Below are 24,319 nucleotides of genomic sequence, written 5' to 3'. Positions count from 1 at the left end.
ACAAGTAAAACAGCAGTGCATTATTATAATTTTTTTTTCATACTAAATAGGAAGCACAGCTACAAGGAAGAAAATTAACTCTAACCCAGCCAAAACCAGGACAAAGAAACGATACTAGCAGAGATGAAGTTTGGAAAAGACTGTGAAATGGGTGCAGGAAATGAAAGTTTTGATTCAGTTACTCAAAGTGTCTGGTAACTTTGAGATGACCTTCAGCTTTTATGAGCTTGTGGGTGGTTCTGTCCTATAGCTACTAGTCTCACACTCCTTAATACCTTGAAACTGGTACCAGCTGCCCACATTTAGGCAAATGAATCCCCTCTTCAGCTGCCAGGTGATGTCCTATCTGTTTCTCTCCTTCAGCTTCTCCTACCAGTTGGTGACAAGCAAAGATTCCCCATCTCAGCTGGTGACTGGGCCACATTTTCTGTCTGAACAAACTGACCGTGCCCTCTTGTGGCAAAGCAAACCAGCAGTGTCCTGAGCTGCATCAGGAAGCACATTGCCAGCAGGCTGAAAGAGGTGATCCTTCTCCTCTACTCACTACCTGAGTGTGGTGAAGCCACACTGGAGTGCTGTGTCCAGTTCTGGGCTCCCCAGTACAAGAAAGATAGGGGGTTACTGGAATCCTGAAAAGGCCCATGCAGATGATTGAGGGACTGGTGCATCTTTCATCCAAGGAAAGGCTGAGATCACTGGGACTCCTAACCTGGACAGTAGACAGCTCAGGAGGGAGCTTACCAATATGTATAAGTATGTGATGAATATACATGGTGGTGTCCAGTGACAGGACAGGAGACACAAAATGAAACACATGAAATTCCATCTGAATGCAAAACAACACTTTTTTTACTGCCAGGGTGATCAGACACAGAAACAGGTCACCCAGAGAGGTTGTGGAGTCTCTGTCCTTCAAGATGTTCAAAACCCAGTTGGATGTGGTCCTGGGCAACCAGCTCTGGCTGGGGAGACTGGACTTGGTGACCTCCAGAGGCTCCTGCCAACATCAGCTACTCTGTGACTCTGCATTACCCAACACCCATCCCTAAACGAGCAAGTCAGCTGCGTATTTTATCCTTTGGGAAGATACTATGGGCTGGCACAAGAGATGCTTGATTGTTCCAGTGGGTTTGGAAAGGTGAAAACGGAAAGGTGAGAAAAGGAATCAGTGATTTTAATGAAGTGTATCCACCGCTCCAGGACTCTCATCATTTCAGGAGCTGCTGAGTTTGCAGGAGTTTGACAAGGAGAGGTAGGTATGTTATTAGCCAGCAGAAACAGTAGGCAGGGGTTTATTAGGGATCTGGCCATATGGCTCATTCTTATTTTAATAGCATTACCAAGAAGCCAGTGAAAGCAAAGATTAACCTTAAAAAAAAAAAAAAAAAACTACAAAGGAAAACCCCAAACCATCTGAAATCATCCACTCTTCTATCTTTACCAGTGGTTCTACCCATTCAACAGGAAAAAGAAACAGCAATGTAATTGTCACAGGGACAAAGATAAGGTTTCTGTGCTAGATGTGAACTCTCAGTCACTTTCTGTTCAGTATGACATTGTAGATCCCATCTGAGCTGGGCATGGCCACTCTCCTCTGCCAGCAATGCTGGACATTAGTATAAAGCTCTGTTTACAGTCGTTGTTAAAAAACTTGATGCCCTTCACAGCACAGCAGGTAAGCCCTTTAGAGTTCTGATGGGAGAAGTGCAGGAGCATGTGGTGGATCTAGAGCAAGAGGAAGGAGGTGGGACAGAGGGAACTCTCTCACCAGGGGAGGTGGAGAGCAGCACAATCACCCCTGATGTGATTCAGAGCCCTCCTATTGAACTGGAGGAAGGAGGGAAAATATTAGCACCCTTGCAAAAGAGTGGGTCAATCATAAAGAAGTGAGACCAGACTTGTCTCTACTGATCATGAGATTCCATGGGTCTGAGAAGCCCCTAGATGGAAATGGCCCCATGAGGGTCACTAATCCATTCTTCCGCCCTAGAGGCAGCTCTGTCCCATGAGGCATTTCAAGTTGGGGCAAGTATGACTCATCTTGTGGCCATCTAGGCAGGGTCTGAAAAGTGATTGTCCATGTTTTATGTCTTATTGTGTGGTCGGTGTTGGTCTATATGGGAAAAATCAGAGTGTTCTTCCATCAAATATGACTACTATAAATAAGAACATTATGCTCTTATTTCACTCATTTTACTTTGGATCATTTAAAAATGTTTTGCTTTTTGAACATTTTCATCACCTTACTCTAGTGGTGGGTTAGTCTTGGCTAGGAGCCAAACTCTCACCCAGCTGCTCACTCACTCCCCCTCAGTGGGATGGGGGAGAAAAATAAAAGAACACAAATGAAGAAGCTCATGAGTTGAGATAAATATGGGGGGGGGGGGGGGGGGGGGGGCGGGGATGTGATTACTTAGCAATTCCTGTCATGGGAAAAACAGACTCTGCTTGGGGAAAATTGACTGACTTTATTGCCAGTTAAAATACATGCATAATTATTGGTTGGGGCAAAGTAACATTAAAACAAAACCTTTCCTCCCGGTTCCCCATGCTTAACTTGACTCCAGACTCTTCTACTCATCCCAAAGTGGTACAGGGAAATGGGGCTGAGGGGTTAGGGTCAGTATGTAGCGATTTCTCTCTGACACTCCTTCTTCTCACACTTTTCCTCTGCTCTGCTGTGGCTCTCTGTGGGCAGGATATCCATCTGTTCCACTGTGGGTCCTCCATGGGCTGCAGGGGGTCCCTGATCCTCCATGGAGCACTTCTACAGCCTCTTACTCTGACCTTCTTGTCCCCTCTCTCATTGCTCACTCTTCTTGGCATTTTCTGCCCCTTCTGAAATATTTTTGCCCAGGCAAAGCTCCCTGCTTCACACACCATGCACTCCCACCCACACAGACACAGAGATATAGGAAAGACATTGAGCAGCTGGAGCTAGCTCAGCGGCCACGGCTCTGTGGGGAAGGTGCAGGAGCATCCACCACCTGGGGAGAGGCAGGAGAAGGCTCTGGGGATCAAAGCAGACCACCAGGACCTTCTTTGTCCTGGGATGTGGCAGGAGGATGAGAAAGAGCATGGCCCACAGTGGAGAGAAAAGATCTGGCAATGTCCCTCCAGGCCATGAGCCTGCTGCTGACCCATCAGGGGCTGAGGAAGAACTGACTAAAGAATAGGACTGTTAGTTATGTATTGTGGTTGTTCTGCCAGCCACATTGCTATGTTCACCTCTGGAAAAAAAAAAAAAAAAAAAAAACCAAACTAAAAAAAACCAAACCCCTAACATAAACTGTGCTCAATTTGGTCAGACGACCAGTCACTCTCACAAAAGCTGCTGAAGACCAGGACAAGTTCAGCCAAGAATTTCTGAGCGCTTTTCCCTGCTGCAGTTTTCTCAGAGGTCTCCCCCTGTGCCAGCAGTGGTTGTATTTGCTGGAATTTGCAAGGTGCCTGCCCTTTGATGTCTGTGGGGCTCAGCATCCCTTGAGCATGGTTATTCGTTGCTGAAAGAGCCACAACTAGTGCCGATGGAGAAGGTGGCAGGGCTGACAGTTTGCAGTGGTGAATCTTCCCTTGCATATCTAACTGACAGCCCTGGTCTCCATCCATCCCATTGCCGCCTGCATGTGCAGCTGCTGCTGCACCTACCCGTTGCTGCTGCTGGCGACCTGTATCTGTCAGAGGAGGAGAAGTAAGCAGCAAGGGCAAAGGAGGATCACATCAGAGGACACAAAGTGAGGCAGGGGAAAGGTGATGTGAGGCTAGTGAGCACGAGGCACCCACTTTAGGGAGGAGCGCTTCTGGTCCTAGGATGCTCTTCCACTGGGAATTCCTTCAATGCCTGCACCACACCTGAGCCCCCAAAATACTGAGCGATGCTCAGCATCATCCTCTAAAACCGTGCCATGCACATAGGATGGTGGCAGCTCAGATTGGTGATACCTCCTCATTCCTACCCTGAGCCTCTGAATGTGCAAGATGGGAGCTAACACCACACTGCCAAGGTCTAGGACACAAGGAGGGCCTCCTACAAGGCTTTTCAGATACTGACAGTACACTTGCTGCAAGCCAGGTGGGTTACCAAAAACTCCACCATAAAGGTGGCACAAGTGGTTACGCTTCAGCCCTGGTTAGTTAAAGTGGTGTTTGATCTCAGGATTACCTGGATCACATCTTTGCTCCAAAGGTGCCTCACTGGTGGCCTCCTCTCTGTCTCAGTGGAGGAGGAAACAAGGAAGAAGAAAAGGCTTGTTTCTCTTATCCTTTGCTTTGAAAATCCAAACCAGCGTTTTATCTGGATGTTGATGTATATTAAGATGGGGCCTCCAGTCCTCTGCAGCTTCCGAATCATCCAAAAACGGCCCCTATACAGCTGCTGGTGCCACTCCACTACTGATGCAATGCAAGGGGAAGTTGTGGAAACCATCTTCGTGCTACTTCTCAGCAGATGTCACTTCCCAGCCACTTTGCTGCCAGTCACTAGAACATAGACATTTCTAGTCTTGGCACATTTGGCTTGATCACAGGCATGATGGTAACTAGGGAAAAACAGAAAGGGAAGGCTGGATCCTGTGGTCTGGGAAATGGGGAGAATAATAAAAACCTTGCTGCTGCTGACCCTTTTTGTCACTTGCTATAAAGAAGACCCCTAAGGCAAGAGAGAGTAGAAAATGGCCACCATCAGTCCCCCAGTTCAAGGGAGGGATGAAGTGGACTATGGTTCATGGGGCAAAAAGACAGTCCAAAGGTGACCTAGAGCATTTGGGGTGGAACGTATCTCTGAAAAGATAATGACAATACAAAGACATGCAACATACAGGGTGTAGCTTCCCTGAGCTCCCAGATCTGTGGGTAGTGGCTTCTGCTTCATTATGCAGCACTTCCTCTCCCTACCCCTCTGACCACCCAGCTTGGGTTAGACAGATGGAGAAGGCAGGACAGAGCCACCAGGCAGCACGCTCCTCTCCTGGACAGCCTGGCACAGAGCCCTGAGCACACCGTGGATTGTGCTGCCATGACCGTCTACCTCCTTGTGATACTCCTCAGTGAGTCTCTCTGCCTCCACTCTGCCTTCTCACTCCCCCATGGATATGTTTACTTCTCCTTTTTCCTTTTCTCTCAGCTCTTACCCTCTCTGTTCTCCATTCTTGTCCTTTCTTTCACCTCTAGCCCTTCTGCTGCCTTACATCCCTCTCAAGTCCTTTCTTTTGCTGCTGTTGTCTCTGCTTTCTCCCTCTCTCCTTTCTGGCTTTCAATTCAGTCTTCCCTCCTGTCTTTTATGGTCCTCTATAAAAACCTGTTCCTCTGCCTCCTCTCTCCTGTCCTCTCCTCTCCTCTCCTCTCCTCTCCTCTCCTCTCCTCTCCTCTCCTCTCAGCTGGATAACACTATTCTCTGAATATGAAGAACAGTTTGTTGAAAACTCATTGTTGTGGTGATGCTGGACAGGATCCCAATATGTGGTCTTTTCAGCAAGTGATTCTAGCTGTTAAATATCAGTACCGCTACTTTCTTTCATTTTCTCTGGTGTAGATTATTTCGAAATCAGGTCTGATCAGCTGTTCTGCTTCCTTATTTTTCTCTGTTTTCTGGCATGAGAATCAGACTGGGACTTGTTTGTCCCTGGCCTGGGGTGAAACAAAGTTCTGTTCTAAGATCTGTTTCAGGTCAAAACTGTGCTCCAGGGCTTTTAATGCTTAGGCCTGCTTCCGTCCCATCTCTGTTCAGCACTAATTTTTCATCATCACCAGTGGGGGCTAAAAAGAAGGGGCACGCACCTGCACGCAACCTCTTCCTGCATGCATCTCACCGTGTTACAAAGGACACTACATTCAAGTGCTCTGGGTGGGGGAGACGCTTTTCAGCAGAAGACAGCCAATTAGATCTGTTGCCTCACACCCGCAGCAGCAAAACCCATGTCACCCAATGGCATCCTACATCTTCCTTCATACTTCACCTAGCTCTTGTCCTGGGTCTGGCTGGTTGCAGTTAGTTTGCCTCATAGCAGCCTGCAACGGTGCCCGTTTGGATTTGTGACTAAAAGAGTGTTGGTAACACACCAGAGCTTTGGCTATGGCTAACAACATTTGCATGGTGTCAAGGTCTTCTTGAATGGGTTCTTGAGAAGCTTAGGGGTGGGAAGAAGCTGGGAGGGAACAGAACCAGAATGGCTGACCCCAACTGACCAAAGAGATATTCCATGCCCTATAAAGTCATGCTCATCAATAAAACCAGAGGGAAAAGAGGCTTGGGACAGGCAGCCATCGTTCGGGCTCTGGCTGGGTGTCCCTGCAGTTGTGGGGGGTGATGAGTGATTGCCTTTGCATCACTTGATATCTTCCTCTTTCCATTACTTCTTTAACTTCTTTGAATCCAAACCCACAAGTTCTCTTACTGCTGCTCTTCTGATCCTTTATTCCCATTGTGCTGGGGGCAGGGGGAGTGTGTGGTTGTGTGGGGCTGATCTGCCAGCCAGAACGAGCCCACCACAGCTCCCTGGGCCCTCCTCACCTCTAATGCAAGCAACAACCCCCACCTCATTGCTAGTCATAACAAGATTCCTTGCCTGTAGCCTCATTTTTGATGCCATTAGACCTTGAGCTCATCCTGTTCTTCACCTCATCTCCATACGTACCTTCTTCCCTGCTAGGACCCATGACATCTCCTGTCCTTCCTAACCCAATAAGAACTCCAGCAGTTCCATTTCTTTAAGTTTCAAGATGTCATTTGCTAGTGCTGATATCAATCAATTCTTTGCAATCACCAGATCTCTTCTAACAGAAGAAATAATCTCTTACAACATGTGCTGTATGTAGCTAAAAGATAAGTTCAGGGGCATGATGAGTTTTGTAATTTTTTTTTCCATGCATAGCCTCATTGGCTTGTGAAATTGTTTTCTCAGGTTTTCTCAGTGATCAGTCTAGGCATTCCATGTCATCTTGGCACAAAAAGGAATGATGATCTGTACAGAATCCATGGTATTGTGGAGGGGCCATGATCTTGCCTGATGGCCAGAAGGGCTAGGTCTTCATAGGGTAGTGTCTGTGTAAGTGATATCTTTTCTCTCTTTTTTTGCAGCCTCCCCTCTCTTGTCATTTCAATGGCCCTCTCTCACAGCTCTCCTCCACTTGCTGCCATTGGCTATGTCCTCTGCAGGTAAGTGCAGCTTGACCTCTCACAAGATTCTCTCCAGCTGGACTCAGACAAGGCGAGGTTGAGTTGTGTTTTTTTAAAAAGGAGGGAAAAGGAAAGTTCCCTACCATCCTCCAAATCCTTTCTTTCTTCCCCAGACCTGCTGCCGGTCCCTACCCTCTCCACAGACCCCAGTTATCATTTCTATTATGAAGGGGAACATCTTGCTATCATATGCTCAGCTGCAACACAAAGGAAAATAGGCGGATTTCGGTTCTTCAATCAAAGCGGGGAGCAAATCGACCTAAGAGCACCATACCCCCTCCCGTTTGCCTGGCTCCAGCTCAAGGCTTCAACAGCATCAGCTGGGACATACACGTGCATGTACTTTGTGGAGGACTCTGGGCAAGAAATTCCTTCCAACAGGAGCCTTCCTCTCTCAATTAAGGTCCAGAGTAGGTTGGTTTTGTCTCTATGGCTTGCCCAGGGGCTGCACGGCTCCCTTTAAAGCATCATCTTCTCCCATGGCCCTATCACTTGGTTGCCAATGTACAGATGAAGTAGCTCCAGCTTACTGTCATAAAATCACAGAATTATTTGGGTTGAAAAAGACCTTTGATATCATAAAGTCCAACTGTTAACCCAGGACTACCAAGTCCAACAGTAAACCATATTGCTAAATTTTTTTATTACTTCCAGGGATGATGAATCCACCACCACCTCAGGCAGCTTGTTCAAGTGCTTCATCACCCTTTCAGTGAAAAAAAAATTCGTAGCATGCAATCTAAACCTCCCCAGGTGTAACTTGAGGCTGTATCCTCTTGTCCAGTTGCTAGTTATTAGGGAGACCAACCCCCACCTGCCTACTACCTCCTTTCAAGTAGTTGTAGAGGACTAAGATATCCCCTGAGTCTCTTCTCCAGACTAAACAACCCTAGTTCCCTCAGCCGCTCCTTGTAAGACTTGTTCTCTAGACCCTTCACCAGCTTCATTGGCCTTCTCTGGACACGCTCCAACATCTCAACATCCCTCTTGAAGTGAGGGGCCCAAAACTGAACACAGGGTTCAAGGTGTGGCCTCATCAGTGCCAATTACAGGAGGACAATCACTGCCCTTGTCCTGCTGGCCACACTTTCGAATACAAACCAGGATGCTTTTGACCTTCATGGCCACCTGGGCATACTGCTGGCTCATCTTCAGCTGGCCATCAACCAGCACCACCAGGTCCTTTTCCATCAGGCAGCTTTCTAGCCGCTCCTCCCCAAGCCTGTAGCGTTGTGTAGGGTTATTGTGACCCAAGTGCAGGACCCAGCTCTTCTCCTTGTTGAACCTCATACACCTGTCTTCGGCCCATCAATCCAGCCTGCCTAGATCCCTCAGCAGAGCCTTCCTCACAAGCTCCTTTTCTGCTCCTGCATTTCTCTGAGAAAGCAGGAATTAGTCGGCCGAACAGCTGTGTCACCTCTAAGAGGTCTTCCAGCAGTGAGCCTCCCCAAGCCTTTCATCTGGGTTTGGGGTGTATTACACACCTTCCTACTGTGGGCATGTAAAAATACTTCTTTTCTACACTTCAGTGAAGAGAAAGAAACTGCATAAGCTGCTCTGAGCTCTTAACACTGTGTTGCGTGGGTCTTTTCTCCTCTGCCCATGGTTCAAGAAGGGCATAGAAAAGAGAGCCACAAGTGACCCCCCAGAAGCTTTTTGATCGTCCAGGGCTCTGTATTTGAATGGAAAATAACCAGAAGAATAACACATCTTTTGTAAATTCTTAGGTAAGACTAGCTTATAACACTGGGAAAAATCGTGGGGCTTGCGCACAGGTCCTGATGCCAATAGACAGCCAATTGCTTGGGTTATGTTTTGATAAGGTTTTTGTTTCTTTTCCCCCACCCCCCCACCCCCCACCCCCAGCTGCTCCCGTGGCCCCAACTTTATCCCTGGATCCTCAGCAGCAAGTCTATATATCCGGGAACAGTGTCAAGCTCCTCTGCTCCATCCCCTCATCTCCAGATAACGTTAGGGAAGTCCAGTACTATGCAGACTTTGGATTTGCAGTCTCCATCCCAGTATCAAATGTGAAAAACTACAGCTACGATCTCAAAATCACAGGAGAGGATGTCTCTGGGTCTTACAGTTGTGCCTACTTTGTAATGAAGTCTATGCGTCCTGTTCGATCCGAAAGGAGCCGCTGGATCAATGTTAATGTGAAAAGTGAGTTTTCAAACCCTTCCTCACTACAGCGTCAAGTAACTAGTGACTCATCATGAGTTAATTCACTCCCTGTGTGCTTGCCTATGAAGTCATCCATGAGTCTCACCTCCATCCCTTCCTGTCCTAGGATCATCCATCTGTCTGCCTCAGTCTCTCTATTCATCACTAAATGAGCTCACTGCCATGCCTGCCTGAGTTTTTAAGCACCAAAATAAGGAGGGGTAATGGAGAAATAGATCTCAGTGAAAAAACTGTCACATCACTTTGTCTGGCTTTTTTTTGGGCAGTGAAAGGTTGTGTTGTGCTAAGCCTAAAGTCACTGTTGATTCCTATCCAGGCTATAAAATCGGCTGGATTCGAGAGATCATTGTTGGGGGTTCATTCTTTACCATCAATGGCCTCATCTTTTTCTTCTCCCACTGCCTGATGAAGAGAACAGGTAAATATTTCCGTTTCATTAGGACATTTAGAATTTTTAAATCCTGGGACTTCCTTTTATTTTACAGAAAATGACCCGGTTTGACTGTTATTCCATCTTGTTTTCCAAAGAAAAGGAAGCAAACATTTTATTCAAAGCTGTTTTGGTAGATTATTATGGAGAAAGAATTTGAAAAATGATTGCTTCTCAATATTGGTTGAGTTACCATCCTTGGAAGTACTTAAAAAGGGTGCAGAAGTGACACTTAGGGACATTGTTTAGTGATAGATCTTAGTGATAGATTTAGTAGTGTTAGGTTTACGGTTGGACTCAATGATTTTAAAAGCCTTCTCCAACCTAAAAGATTCTATGATACTGTGATTCTCACCCTGCTTCCTCCTCTGATGCCCAAATCTATCTCCTTTAGGGGTCCAACACTGAAGAGAAGCCATTTCTGATGCTGCTGCTTCCCTCATTTGTGGATCTGGAAGAGGGATTCTGAAGGAGAAGGAGAAGGAGAAGGAGAAGGAGAAGGAGAAGAAGGAGAATTCCCTAAAGGTTCTGCTCTATTAGCTAAGGCAATCTACTCCCTCGGGCCCCACCTGATTCCTCATTGTCTGCCTCAGAGTCCCCAAGAGGCAGAAGTGGTGCATGTTCAGCTGGCAATTGTTTTGACTTACCCATTCCTCACCTTCCAACCCACCTTGGGTCTATTCAAATAAAGCTGGATGTTGTGTCTGAGTCTTGTGGGTTTCATTGAGAGATGCACATTTCCATGGTTCTTCCCAAAATGTATGCTTGTGTTTGTATGTGAGTGTGTGTCCTCTGCTCCAACTCACTCCCAATCCCACCACATTTCCATCACACTCCGTCCTTACTTCCATCTGAAATTCAGCCTCCTTTGGTGAAACACTGCAGCTCAGCCTTTAATCTCTGGACTGTGCAATCTGGTAGAAGGATAAGGGGTCAGAGAGAAGAACACAAGCCCAGAGCAGCTCCTTACCCCTCTGGCTTGCCTGTGTTTGCTGTCCAGGTCCCATCTAATATCTAATATCTGTACAGTTGATACCTTATGGTTTGCATCTGTAGAAGGCTGATGTCTTGGGGAGAGAAACATGGGCAGGAGGGGTAAGATGAGGGGTCACCTCTACATGGTAAATCACGCTGGAGGTCAGGCCACTTCATCCAGCATCTACTCCCAAAGAAAATATACAGCCTGACCCAGCACAGGGGCATACCAGAGGCCAAAACCATCATGCTCCTGAGTGAGAGGGTGGAAATTGGGTGAGAGCTCTGCAGCCTGCTTGCACAAGGATTCCCCTCTCAATGCTGGCTTACACCATACAGTGGACGTCAGTTCAGATGCTCAGAATTGTAGGAAGCTTCAGGCACACACCACCTCCTCCCTGGATCGACATGGTGTAAATGAGGCCTGCCCAATGGTTCTGAATTCCTTTTTACAAGGAGACACAACCTGCTGTGTGGCAAGATGTTTTTCTAGGATTAGAAGCTGGGACAGGATGCAGGTAGAGTCCAGACTCTGTGTTTTCCCAATGACCATTGCAGAGAAGCACCAGTGATAGATAAAGCCCTTCAGCCTTTGCCTTTTCCACCACTCTCCCCATTTGCTCTTTTCACTAAGTAACAAGTGCTGGCAGAACACCTTGGGTTAAAAGAAAATTCTCCTTTAACAATGAAGCTGTTCAGAGTGTGGGAACATTTTGCTGTGTCCTCTCTTTCATCATGCCCCATGGAGGGACACAATAGGGCACACCTGGTGTGCCTAGGAGACAAAAAGGCATAAAGACACTCTCTTTACCATTTTCCCAGAGTTTGACATTCAGGAGTGGCTGGACCTGGAGTGACAAGAGCTTCAAGTTTTGCCCACTCACCAACCTTCCAATTCATCCGTCCATCCACCAGAACATCCACCCACCTATTAATCCATATATCAGATACCCGCTTCTGCCCTGTCAGCTACTCAGAGACACATGACATCACTAGCAGTTGCAGAAGTGAAGGGCTTGATCTTGACCAATCAGATAAATAGAGAAATATGACATCACAGCCACACGCACAAGCCAGGGGCCTGATCCTGCCCTGTCAGCTACTGAGAGATCAGAAGCATCTGCAAAAGGCAGGGGAAGGGAAGGGAAAAGGGAAGGGAAAAGGGAAGGGAAGGGAAGGGAAGGGAAGGGAAGGGAAGGGAAGGGAAGGGAAGGGAAGGGAAGGGAAGGGAAGGGAAGGGAAGGGAAGGGAAGGGAAGGGAAGGGAAGGGAAGGGAAGGGAAGGGAAGGGAAGGGAAGGGAAGGGAAGGGAAGGGAAGGGAAGGGAAGGGAAGGGAAGGGAAGGGAAGGGAAGGGAAGGGAAGGGAAGGGAAGGGAAGGGAAGGGAAGGGAAGGGAAGGGAAGGGAAGGGAAGGGAAGGGAAGGGAAGGGAAGGGAAGGGAAGGGAAGGGAAGGGAAGGGAAGGGAAGGGAAGAAGAGGTGGTTCTCAGTCTGCCCTTGTAGCCATGTGAAGGACACCACAAAAGTTTTAACAAAGCCTTTGTGCAAGTAACATCTGATCTGTGCTACAGCAAGGCTTACAGGTGGCTGACTCTTTCTACGGAGGGTGTTCTTGATATGACAAATGCTACTCTGCTTCTTGATTTTACTTTATAGCTCAACAGGCTCTATGCATACTTTCAGGTGGGCTTTGGGTGCAGGATGCGCAGCTTCTGACATGAAATCATTGCATTCATGTGTAGAACAGTTACTGTGTGTAGAACAGAAGTACCAGATAGTGTTTCTAGACATGCCTCGTCATGTTGAATCCTCTTTTTGTCTTAGAACTGAAGAAAGAAGAAGAAAAGGTGTTTGATCTAAACGCTTTGGATGCCAATCACTTTGAAAGCTGTTACGGGGCAGAGTTAGAGGACATTTGGTAACCTTTACATCTGCTTAGTGCTTGAATCAGTACAGTTAATGTGACATATGTGGTTTGGGTTTTTCCCCAAAATGTCTGTGAAGGTCTGTGCAGGGAAATCCTCCTGGGCACCTGTTCAGAGAATGGTGAGAACTGTTGTGTTTTAGTATGCTTATGCTGCACTCATGATTGTTAAGAGCTTGCAGAATTAGGTTGTCTGTTTTGTCTGCATGCCTGTTTAAGGGCAGTAGCAAAGATTGTATCTCAGCAAACAGAACCTTTTCTGGGATTATTTAGTGTCCAGAGGGGAGCTGTGTAAATTTTTTCAGGATTATGTGAGCTGTCTTGGAATAAAACTTGGTCATGGCTTTGCCTTCTTGCTTCTGCTGCAGGCTTTGCATCCTTATGGGAGCAAAGACCAGACACCTATCACTCACACAAACAACGGGTGTCATTCAGTGTTTCTTATTCTTTCTACCTGCAAATTTGTATAAGAATGGATTTGTGATGGTCCACAGGTTCTGGACAATCCTTTGCTATTATTGTCTCTGTAGTAACTTAGTCCCACCTGTCAAGTTGCATCCTTCCCCAGAGATGTTTCCATCTTGAGGGATTCGTGATTCCAGCCTTCAAGTTTTTGTTTTGTCCAGCATAACACGGAACCAAGAAAGACAATTGTTTTTTTCTGGTGACCGAGATGTTGTCCAGAGGTAGAAGAACAATGAAGAAAGTTTGCCATTAACAATCCCTCAAATGTTTGCAGTCTTGCCCAAAAAACAGTGGAAGGGAGGAACAGAAACAGGCAGATGCTTTGTTCATATGGGTAAGTTCCAAGCTGCTCAGAACTGTGGGACACTGATGTCGTTTCTGTAGCAAATTTCTTTGCCGAGGATTGACTTGGCTGTCTGAATGGACAGCTAAAGCCCTCTTCAGACTTAAACGCTGCATTAAAACAGCTTGCATCCTTGTGCCAAAATCTCAAAAAGTACATCAGGAAGCTCAGGCTCCTTCAGGAGCATCAGACCACCTTTCAGCGTCCAGTCTCTGATGTTTGCTTTGTTGATTTGTTGAAATAAGATCCACTAGGGATTTGAGTCTTGAGCTGGAGTGTCTATCGCTGTAAAGATGGGAAGACGATGCTTGTGATTTTGCAGGTGCTGTAATACTTGTGACTATGTCAGAGAAGCATACAGGTGATGAGGCTGGGCCTTCAAGAACCTGGATAGCATAAAGCAGTGCAAGAGGGAAGGATTTAGCCATAAAATGCAAGAGCAGAAGAATGAGGGCTGCCAAGTGCACCGTTTCTTAGAAGGCAGCAAGGTGAGAGACAGGTTGTGCCAAGAGCCTGTTGCATGGTGGTGACAAGTGTGAGAAGGCACAGTTGGGGCATTCCACTCCTCTTCCAGCTTTAGGTGTTCTCAGGACTATAATAACACCTGTGGTCAGCAAGGTACTTGTGCCTGTAGAGGGGTCTGTAGGAGAGTCAGGAAAAGCGGTAGGAACAGGCTAATGCTCTGTGTCATGGTGTGGGCTGGTAGGAAGCGTGCTGACTGGAGAAGCTTAGCTTTTTCTACCATCTATCTAGCGAGTCTTTTTACTGAGGTTTCTGGAGGAGGAGAAGCAGCTTCTTTGAGGTTAGATTGTCCCAGCTGCCCTTCTAGTCTCAAAACAGAGACCACCAGTGGGTGTTGGAGATAACAGTAACCAACAACTTGTCAGCAGAGGTGCTGGAGGGAGTGAAATGTTCCCTTCCTTAGAAAACCAGTGGAAGCAAGACTATTTGAGTTGTCAAGGCTGAAGATGCTCGAAGAAGTGAGTTTTGCAAATGGTGTATGAAAATGTAGTACAAGACACACCAGATGACTATGTAACTACCCTGTCATTTGGCAGGTTACCGAGCTCAAAACACTTGGACATGCAGGTTACATACCCAAGTACATTCTAGCAATCAAGCCCAGGCTAATTTTTTTTTAATTCAAAATCTGGAGGGTTTTTTACATCTTTGTGTACTATTCTTGGAGACCACATTCTTTATTTCTGGGAAAACAAACAAACAAACCCAAAACCAAACCAAAAACACCCTTTCACTCATGAAGCCAGGCATCATGATTTGAGCATCATCATGGGTGCTGAACCATTACAGGACCCTTTGTCACAAAGTGTGATGAGCAGGAAAGATTCAAAGGGGAGTGCTGTGGGTAGCAAGGGTCCAAGGGTGGGTGTCAATCGGGAAATTTCTGTGGGCCAATGTTAAGCACTTGGACTTTTGTACATCTCCAGTCTCATTAGGTCTGCAGTTAACATTAGCAATAGGTTTGCACAGACATCAAAGGTGTAATGTAGCACATGAGCTTGATGCATTGAAATCTTCCAGGGGAGGGTGTGCATGACTGCTAATAAGTGTCAGGGAGGACTGGCATCTAATATCCATATCCTTTTCATATTCCAGGCTAAAATCTTAACAACCTTTGTCTTTCGGGGGATTTTTTTTGTTGTTTTTTTGTTGTTTTTTTGGAGGGAGGGGGCATTGTGGTAGGCTTAGTGCTTTATTTTTGAACGCAGCTTGTTTTCATGGATGTATATATAGGACCACTGTTTTTTATTGCATTAAGGGTTTTCTTACCCTGCTGGCTCACCCTCTCAGTTACTTTCTCCACTCCTTTTCTGTGATACATTTTGTATTTACTACAGCAGCAGTTAGTTCCCTCCCAGTAGACTTAAATCCTTCTTCCCATTTTTATGTCCACTAAAATACTCTGCATAAAACAGTTATTGTCAACATCGGTATGTGATTATGGCTTTCCACATGACTGCCTGTGAGGATGAGGGGAAATTCATATTTCTTTTAGGACAATATCTGCTGGTATTTTTACCTATGAAAATGAGTTGCTTATTGTCTATCTTATTTAAACAAAAATTTGAAAATCCAACTGCTGGTATGACTGCTTTATTTATATAGATTCAGGCCTTTTAATGAAAGATTACTGTCTCCTGCAGGTAGCTGGAAATTTCCACTTTGCACTGGGAAAAAGTTTCCAACAGTCTCATGTACATGGTAAAGTATTTTCTTTTCCTGCTTATTGCGACCCTTAGCTTCCAAGTGTTTCTGACCATTTCCTTTGAACATCTTTGCATTGCTATCTGTAATGACAACAGCACTCCTTCAGGGGGGAGGAAATTGATGAAATTTTGTTAGAGGGGTTTAGAACCATCATGAACGAATAGAAAAGTGTTCTCTGAAGGTGCTGCCACATGGGTGTGCGAGAACATGGAGGAGAATGTGTCTGGGCAGTCTCTTAGCATCACTTGTTCTACAAAACTTTGCTGCCCTGCTGTAAAACAACCTCAAGCACAGTGTTCAGTCCAGGACCCGAATATCAGTATCTCTGGAAGCGATGTTTTGGAGAAAAGCTCTTGAGAATTTTAAAGCAATTCAGAACTTTCAGAGTAAAATTTAAGTTGTGAAGGACTTCCTCAAGTATCTATAAATACTCAGTGGCCAGAATGACAGTGGTAGTTTACAGAATCATAGAATGGTTTGTGTTGGAAGGGACCTTTAAAGTCCCCCTAGTCCAGCCCCCCTGCAGGAAGCAGGGGCATCTTCAAATAGATCAGGCTGCTTACAGCCCTGTACAACCTGACCTTGAATGTTTCCAGGCATGGGGCATCTGCCACCTCTCTGGGCAACCTCTACCAGTGTTTCACCACCCTCATCATAAAAAATTTCTTCTCTGTATCTAGTCTGAATCTACCCTCTTTTAGTTTAAAACCACTAAGCCTCGTCTTGTTGCTATAGGCCCCACTAAAATGTTTGTACCCATCTTTCTTATAAGCCCCCTTTGAGTACTGAAAAGCCACTAAAGTCTTCCCAGAGCCTCTTCTCTGGGCTGAACAACCCCAGCTTTCTCAGCCTCTCTTAGGAGAGGTGCTCCAGCCCTCTGATCATTTTTGTGGCTCTCCTCTGGACCTGCTCCAACAGGTCCATGTCTTACCCTTGCCAAGGACTCCAGAGCAGGATGCAGTACTCCAGGTGGGGTCTCATGAGAGCAGAGGGGCAGAATCGCTTCCCTTGACATGCTTTGTTTGAGGCAGCCCAGGACATGGTTAGCTTTCTGACCTGTGAGCACACGTTGCTGGCTCGTGTCCATTTTTTCATCCACCAGTACCCCCAAGTCCTTCTCTGCAGGACTTCTCTCAACCCCTTCATCCCCCAGCCTGTATTGACACAGGGAGGTTGCCCCGAACCAGATGCAGGACCTTGCCCTTGGCCTTGACCCCTCATGAGGTCTCATGGGCCCACTTCTCAAGCTGACCACTGGGGGAAAATGTTTTGGAAAGCCATAACTCCAATTATGTTAAAATGGGTCATGCACAATGTAACTAGTGTAACAGGTTAGTTAATGACTGGTCTTTCTCAAGGGGTGCCCTTGAATTTCTCTGGTGCTGCTCTGTAAGATTTGTTAGCCTTGCTAGTACTCAGGTCACACTTCAGGTGCTGAGGAATGTGACCACCCAAGCGTTAAAGCTGATAACCGCCATCATCCTGTGCAGGGTTGTAGGAGAGCAGCTACCGGGAGGAGCATCCCTGTCCTTCCCTGTGCATTGCTTGCACGGTGCCAGCACAAGCATTCCTGCAGCTGTGTGATTAACCTTACTTTGGAGCTGCTCTGACTGGAAGAACAGCCTCACATAAAGCAGTACTTAACATTTCAGCCTGCTGCGTGCATTCTCTGATATGGCTCATGTCCAAAGGTAGGGTGGGACAGGAATGGGCCATCAACATAAAGATGGGGGGACAGACTGTTTTATTCCTTTGACAGTAAGTCCAGTTTAAATGCAGATCCACCAGAACCAAGTGCTCTGTAGAACTTTGTTATTTGCTGAAGGTTACCCTGCTGGTGTCTGTGCAAAAGGCAGCAGGGCTTGATACTTCACCGACAGCTAAGACACGGCTTAAGTGCAGATAATACTGCAACATGAGACAGGGTGTTGCTGGTAACCGTTAAGAAAAATGGCATAGCATAATCCCAAGGCCCCTTCTCCCTTCTTTCCTTTCCCTGGCCACCATTTCACATGTATTTCTAAATTTTTAGAAGGAATTCTTTTTTTAAAGCCAATGGAGTTCCTTGATGCATTTGCCAGCACAGGCACGCAAACCACTGTGCTAGTGGCAGTGACAGGTCTGCACACTTGTCAGAGACAGCAACAAGAATATCTGAAACCTGTGCAGCTCTGAGCTCTTTGTAATGCAGAGCCATTGCCTTAATTCCAGTGACTGCAGCCTTTGTTTCTAAGCATTGAACATTTTAACTGTGAAATGGAAGGGCCTCACCCTAGATCAGAGCATCAGGAGGAGCATATTTTAGGCTTAGCATTTCCTTTTTCTAACTGTATGTTCTCTGTTCTGCATGCATATCTCTTTGGGTTTAGTAAGGGTTTCATATAAGTGCAGGTAAAGCTTCTGGTGTTTTATTGAAAGATGTTAATGGAAAAAAAACCTGAATTCACAGCACACTCATGTTGAATAAATGTTTTAAAGGAAAGGCTAGCTCTGGCCAGTTCTTTAGTGTTGTGGCCGGTCTTGTGCTAGGCTGTGTATCAGAAACCCTTCAAGGGAGCAGCATTCCTGATCTTTGTTAATAATGGAGCAGCATTTGGTGATCTGACTCCACCAGCTCCTAAATAACAGCCCACAGTTTTTGAAGGGTGGTTTTTTTTGCAAAGACAAAAGTTGAGGTCTGGCTTCTTGACCAGTGGCAAAATGCACCATGGCCTCTGGCTGCTTTAAGACAATTGTGTGACTTTGGACGAACCTGGTAAAAGCAATACTGAAATCAAGTTGTAAGTTATATTTTCATCCTGAGACTGATGCTTCTGGCATTACATAAAGTAATTTCAGTAGCCAACCAAAAGATATCAGCTGCCTCCCATTGCCCCTGATTTCCAGCTCCCTTTGGGGGGGTGTGGGGCTGCCGGTATTGTCACATTGCTGTAAGCAGGAAGGGTAGAGGGAGGACAGGCCAAACACCCCAAACCCTGGCACTGGTGATAGTCACCTTGGTACTACCAGTTGTTTGCAAATATCCTGCTCAGACTCTACCCGCAAAGACTTTTTCTTTCCCTGGGCAGCTGTAACAAGGCTGATTGATAGGCAGAGCCACTGAGAGTTGCTAAGATGATGATAATTTCTTTAGGGCACTTGCATGTGATATTAAGTCTTGCACTTTGCTCAATTGTTAGTTTAGATCTGTTGTGCCTCTGTGTTTTACAGTAGTTAGAGGAGTTATGTGTATCAGGTGGTGACAGAGATAACAGTGATTTTTTCCTTCCTTGCCCCTGGGGTCTTTGCCCCTGGGGGTTTTTGCTGTAGATTAAGAACACATTCAGATGAAGACCAAAATACCTAACATCAAATTAAAGATACTTTCATTCACTCTGGCAGTGGCTAGTCTATGTCAGGAGGGGAACTGCAGCAGTTTTATCTATCACATGCCCTACTGCAAGCAAGAGAGAAACCCTGGTGATTTTCTTGCCATTTTACATCTCAATGGAAATGAGAGGAGCTCCCTTATAAGCTAGAATAAGGTAAACATATATGCTTGTTATCACAGTGTGAACTATATTGTTAAACTGTTCTTCTATTACAGTTCACAATCTACAGAGCTTCAAACTTGATAATGTAAGTGTTCCCTTGGTCTGTTTTCCTTCTGGATTTCCCTCTCTTTGCCACACTGAGATCCTAATGTACTAATCCCAGATGGATTTGGCTTTATGAGTCTGAACAGAACCTAGCACCTGCTTTCACACGGGGCTGTGAAGGATGTTCTGGGACATCTACATGTTGCTTGGCAAGCCTGTTCCCCTCTTCGCGAGACTGCCTTGCTCATTAGCTGTGCTCCCCAGTTTCCAAAGGCTGATATTTTCACAGCTGCTTCTGGATGTGGGAGGAAAGCAGATGATGCCCATACCAGCGCCACCGAGGCAGCTGACAGCATGGTGCTCCTATGGCAGGGAGAGGAGTGGGTGCAACAGCCTGCGCTGTAGGTGGCAGGGAGGGCACCAGCATCTGGGTAGTTTCCAACAGGAAAAGGAGAAAGTCCACATCCTGGAATCTCCCATGAATAAAAAAAAGAAGAGCAAATGCTTCAGAGTTTACTGTTAGGACATGCAGAGTAAGAGAGGACCTGTCCCTGTTCCAGAGCCACACTCAGAAAAATATACAAATAATTAACTTTAAGCTCCTGACCTTGTCCCTCAGATGCTGTGCAGTTGTTTGAGTTATTACTGTTTCCATTTCAGATCAATATGACGCACTACATCAAACATCTCTCATTTAGAAGGGATTGTCCAGGCATTGTGAATCCTCTGGATGGGACAGATGTCACTGCACACCAAGGTAAAAGCCAGCTGAGAGAAATCTCTTTTTAGGTGTCTGTATTCATAAGTGTTAGAATAGGACAGAAATTAAGTTCCCAGTCCTAAACAGGTTTTTTGAAACACAAGTGATGTTCTGAGTACACAAGATAAGACATTTGGAATTAATAGATGGCCCTGACCGCTCTTATGTTACCGTTCCATCATTCTTTGCTTGGTGTTAATTTGAGAATGGAACTGCCTGAACCTTGCTGCTGTAAAGATCAGCTGTCTTGTCTGGCTTTGTAGACCCTACTGTAAAAACCCTATTGCGCTATCCATGTTCATCCAGTTCTGCCCCCTGCCCCCGCCCCCCAAAAATGATGCTGGAGATACTGCATTCTGTTTGCCTCCAGGAATAATGTACTGTATTGTCATGAGACCTGGAATGAATTGAATTTGCCATCAAACATGTTTCCTAGCAAGACCATCTAGCTTTTTTAAATTTTCCTAAAGATGTCTCTGAATGTGGTGATGCTGTATGCCAGACCTGTGAAAATGTGCTGAATCTCACACACCTTCCCTCCATCTGTTCTGGGCAATGTGGTGAGACCTAGCACTTGCGATGTGCTTACTTGTACCATGGAACGTTGCAGTTGCTCCAGATTGCTGCTCTTGTGAAAAATGCAAGTTGATGTTTCAGCAAAAAAAATGTTTGGAGTTTTAATTGATTTTTAAATTGGATTGTGTTTTTCACTTACCCTCTGTTTGTATTTTGAAACAAACTCCATCCACTGTGTGTTTTGGTAAAGCATTTAGAAGAAGAATTAAATTATTTAAACTAACCCTGGTACTGCAGAATTGGAAATTATAATTTAAAAACATACCTGCATTGTGGCAAAATACGTAGATACAATAATCATGGTGGGTTTGGTTTTTTTCTTTTTAATGATCTACACTAGTGAGTAAAGTGCTTGGTATGTGAAACTATATTAGGAGTCATTTGAAAATACTGAGGAAAAATAAAATATTGTGGAGGCAATATTGAGGCAAAACTCATCACTCTTAAATCTCAGCTCTGGATTTGTTGTGGTATTGACTCTAAACCTGGTCCAAGCAGTTGGTCCAACACTGCACAGTGAGCGTGACAAGCACAGGATCAGATGCAGAGAGAAAGCTATTTTGAACTTGATTACAAACCAGGGAATATAAAAACCTGTGTTTTTTTCAACTGAGAAGAGCAGCAGTTTGAAGTGTCTGTAAGAAGTCTGATTAATCTCCAAGCTAGAATACTGAAAAAAATGGGTTTGTAAAAAAACCCAAACATTTGAAACAAGGATACTTAATAAATCCATCAGGTCAGGATCATACAGTACCATTACAATGTGAGGAAAGTGATATAGTATCTATATGTTACATAAGGAACAAAAAGCAACATGAACAGCTTCAGCCACCCCGCAGAGCACACAGCTTTGTAACTAAATTTGAAAAAATAATCAGGAAGGGGAAGATAAATGGAAATAATGCAGCAAGAGTTTAACCTGTACTTGAACAATTACCAGCTAATCACTTGTCTATGGTAAGAAAGCCAATTACTTCTAAATCTCAGAAAAGCATTGAGGAGTGTTGCACAGAGCACTGCTCAGCATCTAGAGAAAATAAGAGGGAAAGTGAAGGGGCAGGTCAGTGCAAGACTGGTACTGAGTGTGGGAAACTGGATACAATGGAGAAGAGAAACAGAAGACACAGAGAAATGGAGATTCTACCTGGAGAGGTAGAAAAATCAATGGTGCTAATAGTTAAGTAACACAGGCTTCTGCTGTAAAATGGGAGCTTACGAGTAGGAGAGATCTGGTGACTTTAATAGACTGAAAGGCAAAGTGACTGCTGTGGTTTAACCCCAGCTGGCAACCATGCACTACACAGCCAGCCGCTCACTCCCCCTCACTCACAGGGATGGGGAGGAGAATCTGAAAGGAATGTAAAACTCAAGGGTTGAGATAAGAACAATTTAATAATTTAAACAGAATAAATAGGTAAGAACAATGATAACAATAATAATAACAAAACAGAAAGGTGGGGGAAAAAGGGTAAAGCAAAAGCATGGGCAGGCAGGTGTCCAGCCATCCCCAGGGCAGCAGGGCTCCATCATGCATAACGGTTACTCGAGAAGACAAATGCCATAAGGCCAGATGTCCCCCCCTTCCTTCTTCTTCCCCCAGTTTATATACTCAGTACGACATCATATGGTATGGAATACCTCTTTGGCTAGCTTGGGTCACCTGTCCTGGCTGTGTCCCCTCCCTATTCCCATGCCCCCCCAGCCCTCTCACTGGCAGGGCCCAAGGAACTGAGAAGTCCTTGACTTAGTATAAACATCACCCAGCGACAACTAAAAACATCAGTGTGCTATCAACATTGATCTCACATCAAAGCCAAAACAAAGCACTGCACTAGCTACTAAGAAGAAAATTAACTCCATCCCAGCTGAAACCAAGACAGTGACCAACAGCCATGGAAAAGCTCAGTCTGATTCAAGGATGTTCCTGTTTGAAACTGTGAAAAAGACATCCTGCTAACCCTGTTCTGGAAGATAAAACCTCCTTTGGGGAGCTCAGTCTCCAGGGTTTGCCATCCTGTTCTGCAGGGTGGGGCTGAGAAAGATTGTACTATCTTCTCGAAGCAGTAAGGGCTCAAAAAGTAAAGCAGATGTTAATAATAGGTTCACAGTCAAAGTTTGTTAGTGTAACATCATTTCAACTGTACTTGAATCTGTCATCTTCTGACAGCATGCTTGATTTTTTTTTTCTTTCTTTCTTTTCTTTGACACAATTTTAAAAATATTTCCTTACTCAAATGGCAGAAAGGGAAGATATTCTTCTCTCCCTGCCCAAAGAACAACCGTGAGCCTCTCCCAGAAACCATTAGTGGATGAAAATACCAGCTCCACCATGTGGACAGACGTGTTTGAGTGGCTGCCGTCACCACCACCGCTGTCATCCGGTGGCTTTGCAGCTGCTGCAGGGACACATACAGCAGCTCATGGGCTCCGCACCCACCTCCAGCCCCCCCATCTCCCCTCTGTCTCTCCCAGCCAGCGCGGGCAGAGCCACGCCCTCCCTGTGTCCAGTTAAATGCAGCATTCCTGGTGCCGCGGGACCCCGGCAGCCGCAGGTGCCCAGCTGCTGGGACCGGCACAAGAAGCGCTGACAGGTGGTTCCCGGGTCCCTGAGCCCAGGCGTGTGGCAGCGCTGGTGAGGGAAAACCAAACCCCCGCTCCCACCGCAGTGACCGCGCCGCGACAGCAGGGGGCAGCAGAGACCGCGTGCCACCTCACGGGCACGCACCCCCGAGTCGAGCAGCGGCGGGGCGCGGCGCCACGGCGACAAACACCAATGGGTTCTGCCGGCGGCTCACCCAGCACCGCGGCGGGGCGGCGAGTAAGAGCGTTACCTTTTCTACTACCGAAACGGCAAAGACCCCCACCAAGCCCGTCGGAGTCCGGACGCTGCGCTGCGTACGCGGTAACCGCCGGCAGCAGTCCCGGACCTGCCGGCCGAAACGCGCACGCGTCCTGCGGGGCCCAGCGCCGCCACCATCGCGCCAGAACAGCAGCGCGCGTCACGGGGCGGGCTGCAGCGTGAGGAGCGCGCACTGCGTCCGTCAGCCCCGCCCCACCGCCGCCACCGCCTCATCACGTGTCGGGCGGAGGGAGCCAATCACCTCGCAGGAGGCGCGCACTAACGGGGCACGCACGCGGCCCTCGCCCGACGGTCCGCAGCGCGGCCCAGCGCTAGGGCCGCTGCAGTCCCCGGAGCACCATGCGGGGCCGGCAGCCACCCCCCCCAGCGCGGTAACATGACTGCGCTGAAGAGCACAACGCCTCAGCCCCTGCACCTGCTGTTCTGCACAGGGTCAGGGGCTGACAGAGAGATCCAAGCGCAGTGAGGCCACATAGGCCATCTGGCAGGCAGTGGAAGGAGACAACAGCCCAAGGCAGCCTGCGTGCCTCTGGCCTGTGGGGACCAGATGTGGGCAGCCACCACTGCTGGGGCTGTAGTGTGCAGGCAGGAGCTGCCATCCCTCAGTGCCACACTTTTTGAAGGCAATGGCTGCAGCGCACATGGCAGCAGGGTATGCCTGCATGGGGCTGGGCCAGTGCCGGGGGGCAGTGGCAAGGCCGAGGTTGCACCCGCCACATGCAAAGTGCAGCAGAGTGTGCTGCTCCAATGCCCTGCCGGGAGCCCCATGCCCTGCACACGGGAAGCCCTCGCTGTGGCCGCAGGGTGCTCCTATCACAG

The 24,319-nt window shown here is 46.8% G+C and overlaps 1 protein-coding gene and 1 long non-coding RNA gene across 5 annotated transcripts in view; both read left to right on the top strand.

Moving 5' to 3' along the window:
- Positions 1-10,499, top strand: part of LOC130159608 (uncharacterized) — an 11,082-nt gene extending 583 nt beyond the window's left edge. The window contains exons 1-7 of one of the 4 annotated variants that reach the window (XM_056361362.1): positions 1-522; positions 860-1,252; positions 7,076-7,153; positions 7,288-7,584; positions 9,041-9,340; positions 9,678-9,779; positions 10,186-10,499. The exon at positions 1-522 is cut by the window's left edge and continues 583 nt beyond it. In XM_056361362.1, the coding sequence (XP_056217337.1) occupies positions 7,141-7,153; positions 7,288-7,584; positions 9,041-9,340; positions 9,678-9,779; positions 10,186-10,199 (726 nt within the window). In that variant the 5' untranslated portion in view covers positions 1-522; positions 860-1,252; positions 7,076-7,140 and the 3' untranslated portion in view covers positions 10,200-10,499. Of the gene's footprint in view, positions 523-859; positions 1,253-4,533; positions 5,046-7,075; positions 7,154-7,287; positions 7,585-9,040; positions 9,341-9,677; positions 9,780-10,185 lie in introns of those variants that run through there. The other 3 variants (XM_056361363.1, XM_056361360.1, XM_056361364.1) reach the window with 3 other exon arrangements.
- Positions 10,500-13,233: 2,734 nt separating this feature from the next.
- LOC130159612 (uncharacterized) lies at positions 13,234-22,106 on the top strand. The gene is made up of 2 exons (XR_008825801.1): positions 13,234-13,985; positions 19,965-22,106. It is a non-coding gene; the product is annotated as an uncharacterized LOC130159612 (long non-coding RNA).
- Positions 22,107-24,319: the final 2,213 nt, after the last annotated feature.

The sequence above is a fragment of the Falco biarmicus genome, chromosome 16, assembly GCF_023638135.1.
Source record: "Falco biarmicus isolate bFalBia1 chromosome 16, bFalBia1.pri, whole genome shotgun sequence".
NCBI lineage: Eukaryota > Metazoa > Chordata > Aves > Falconiformes > Falconidae > Falco > Falco biarmicus.
This window is presented reverse-complemented; position numbering and strand designations above follow the sequence as displayed.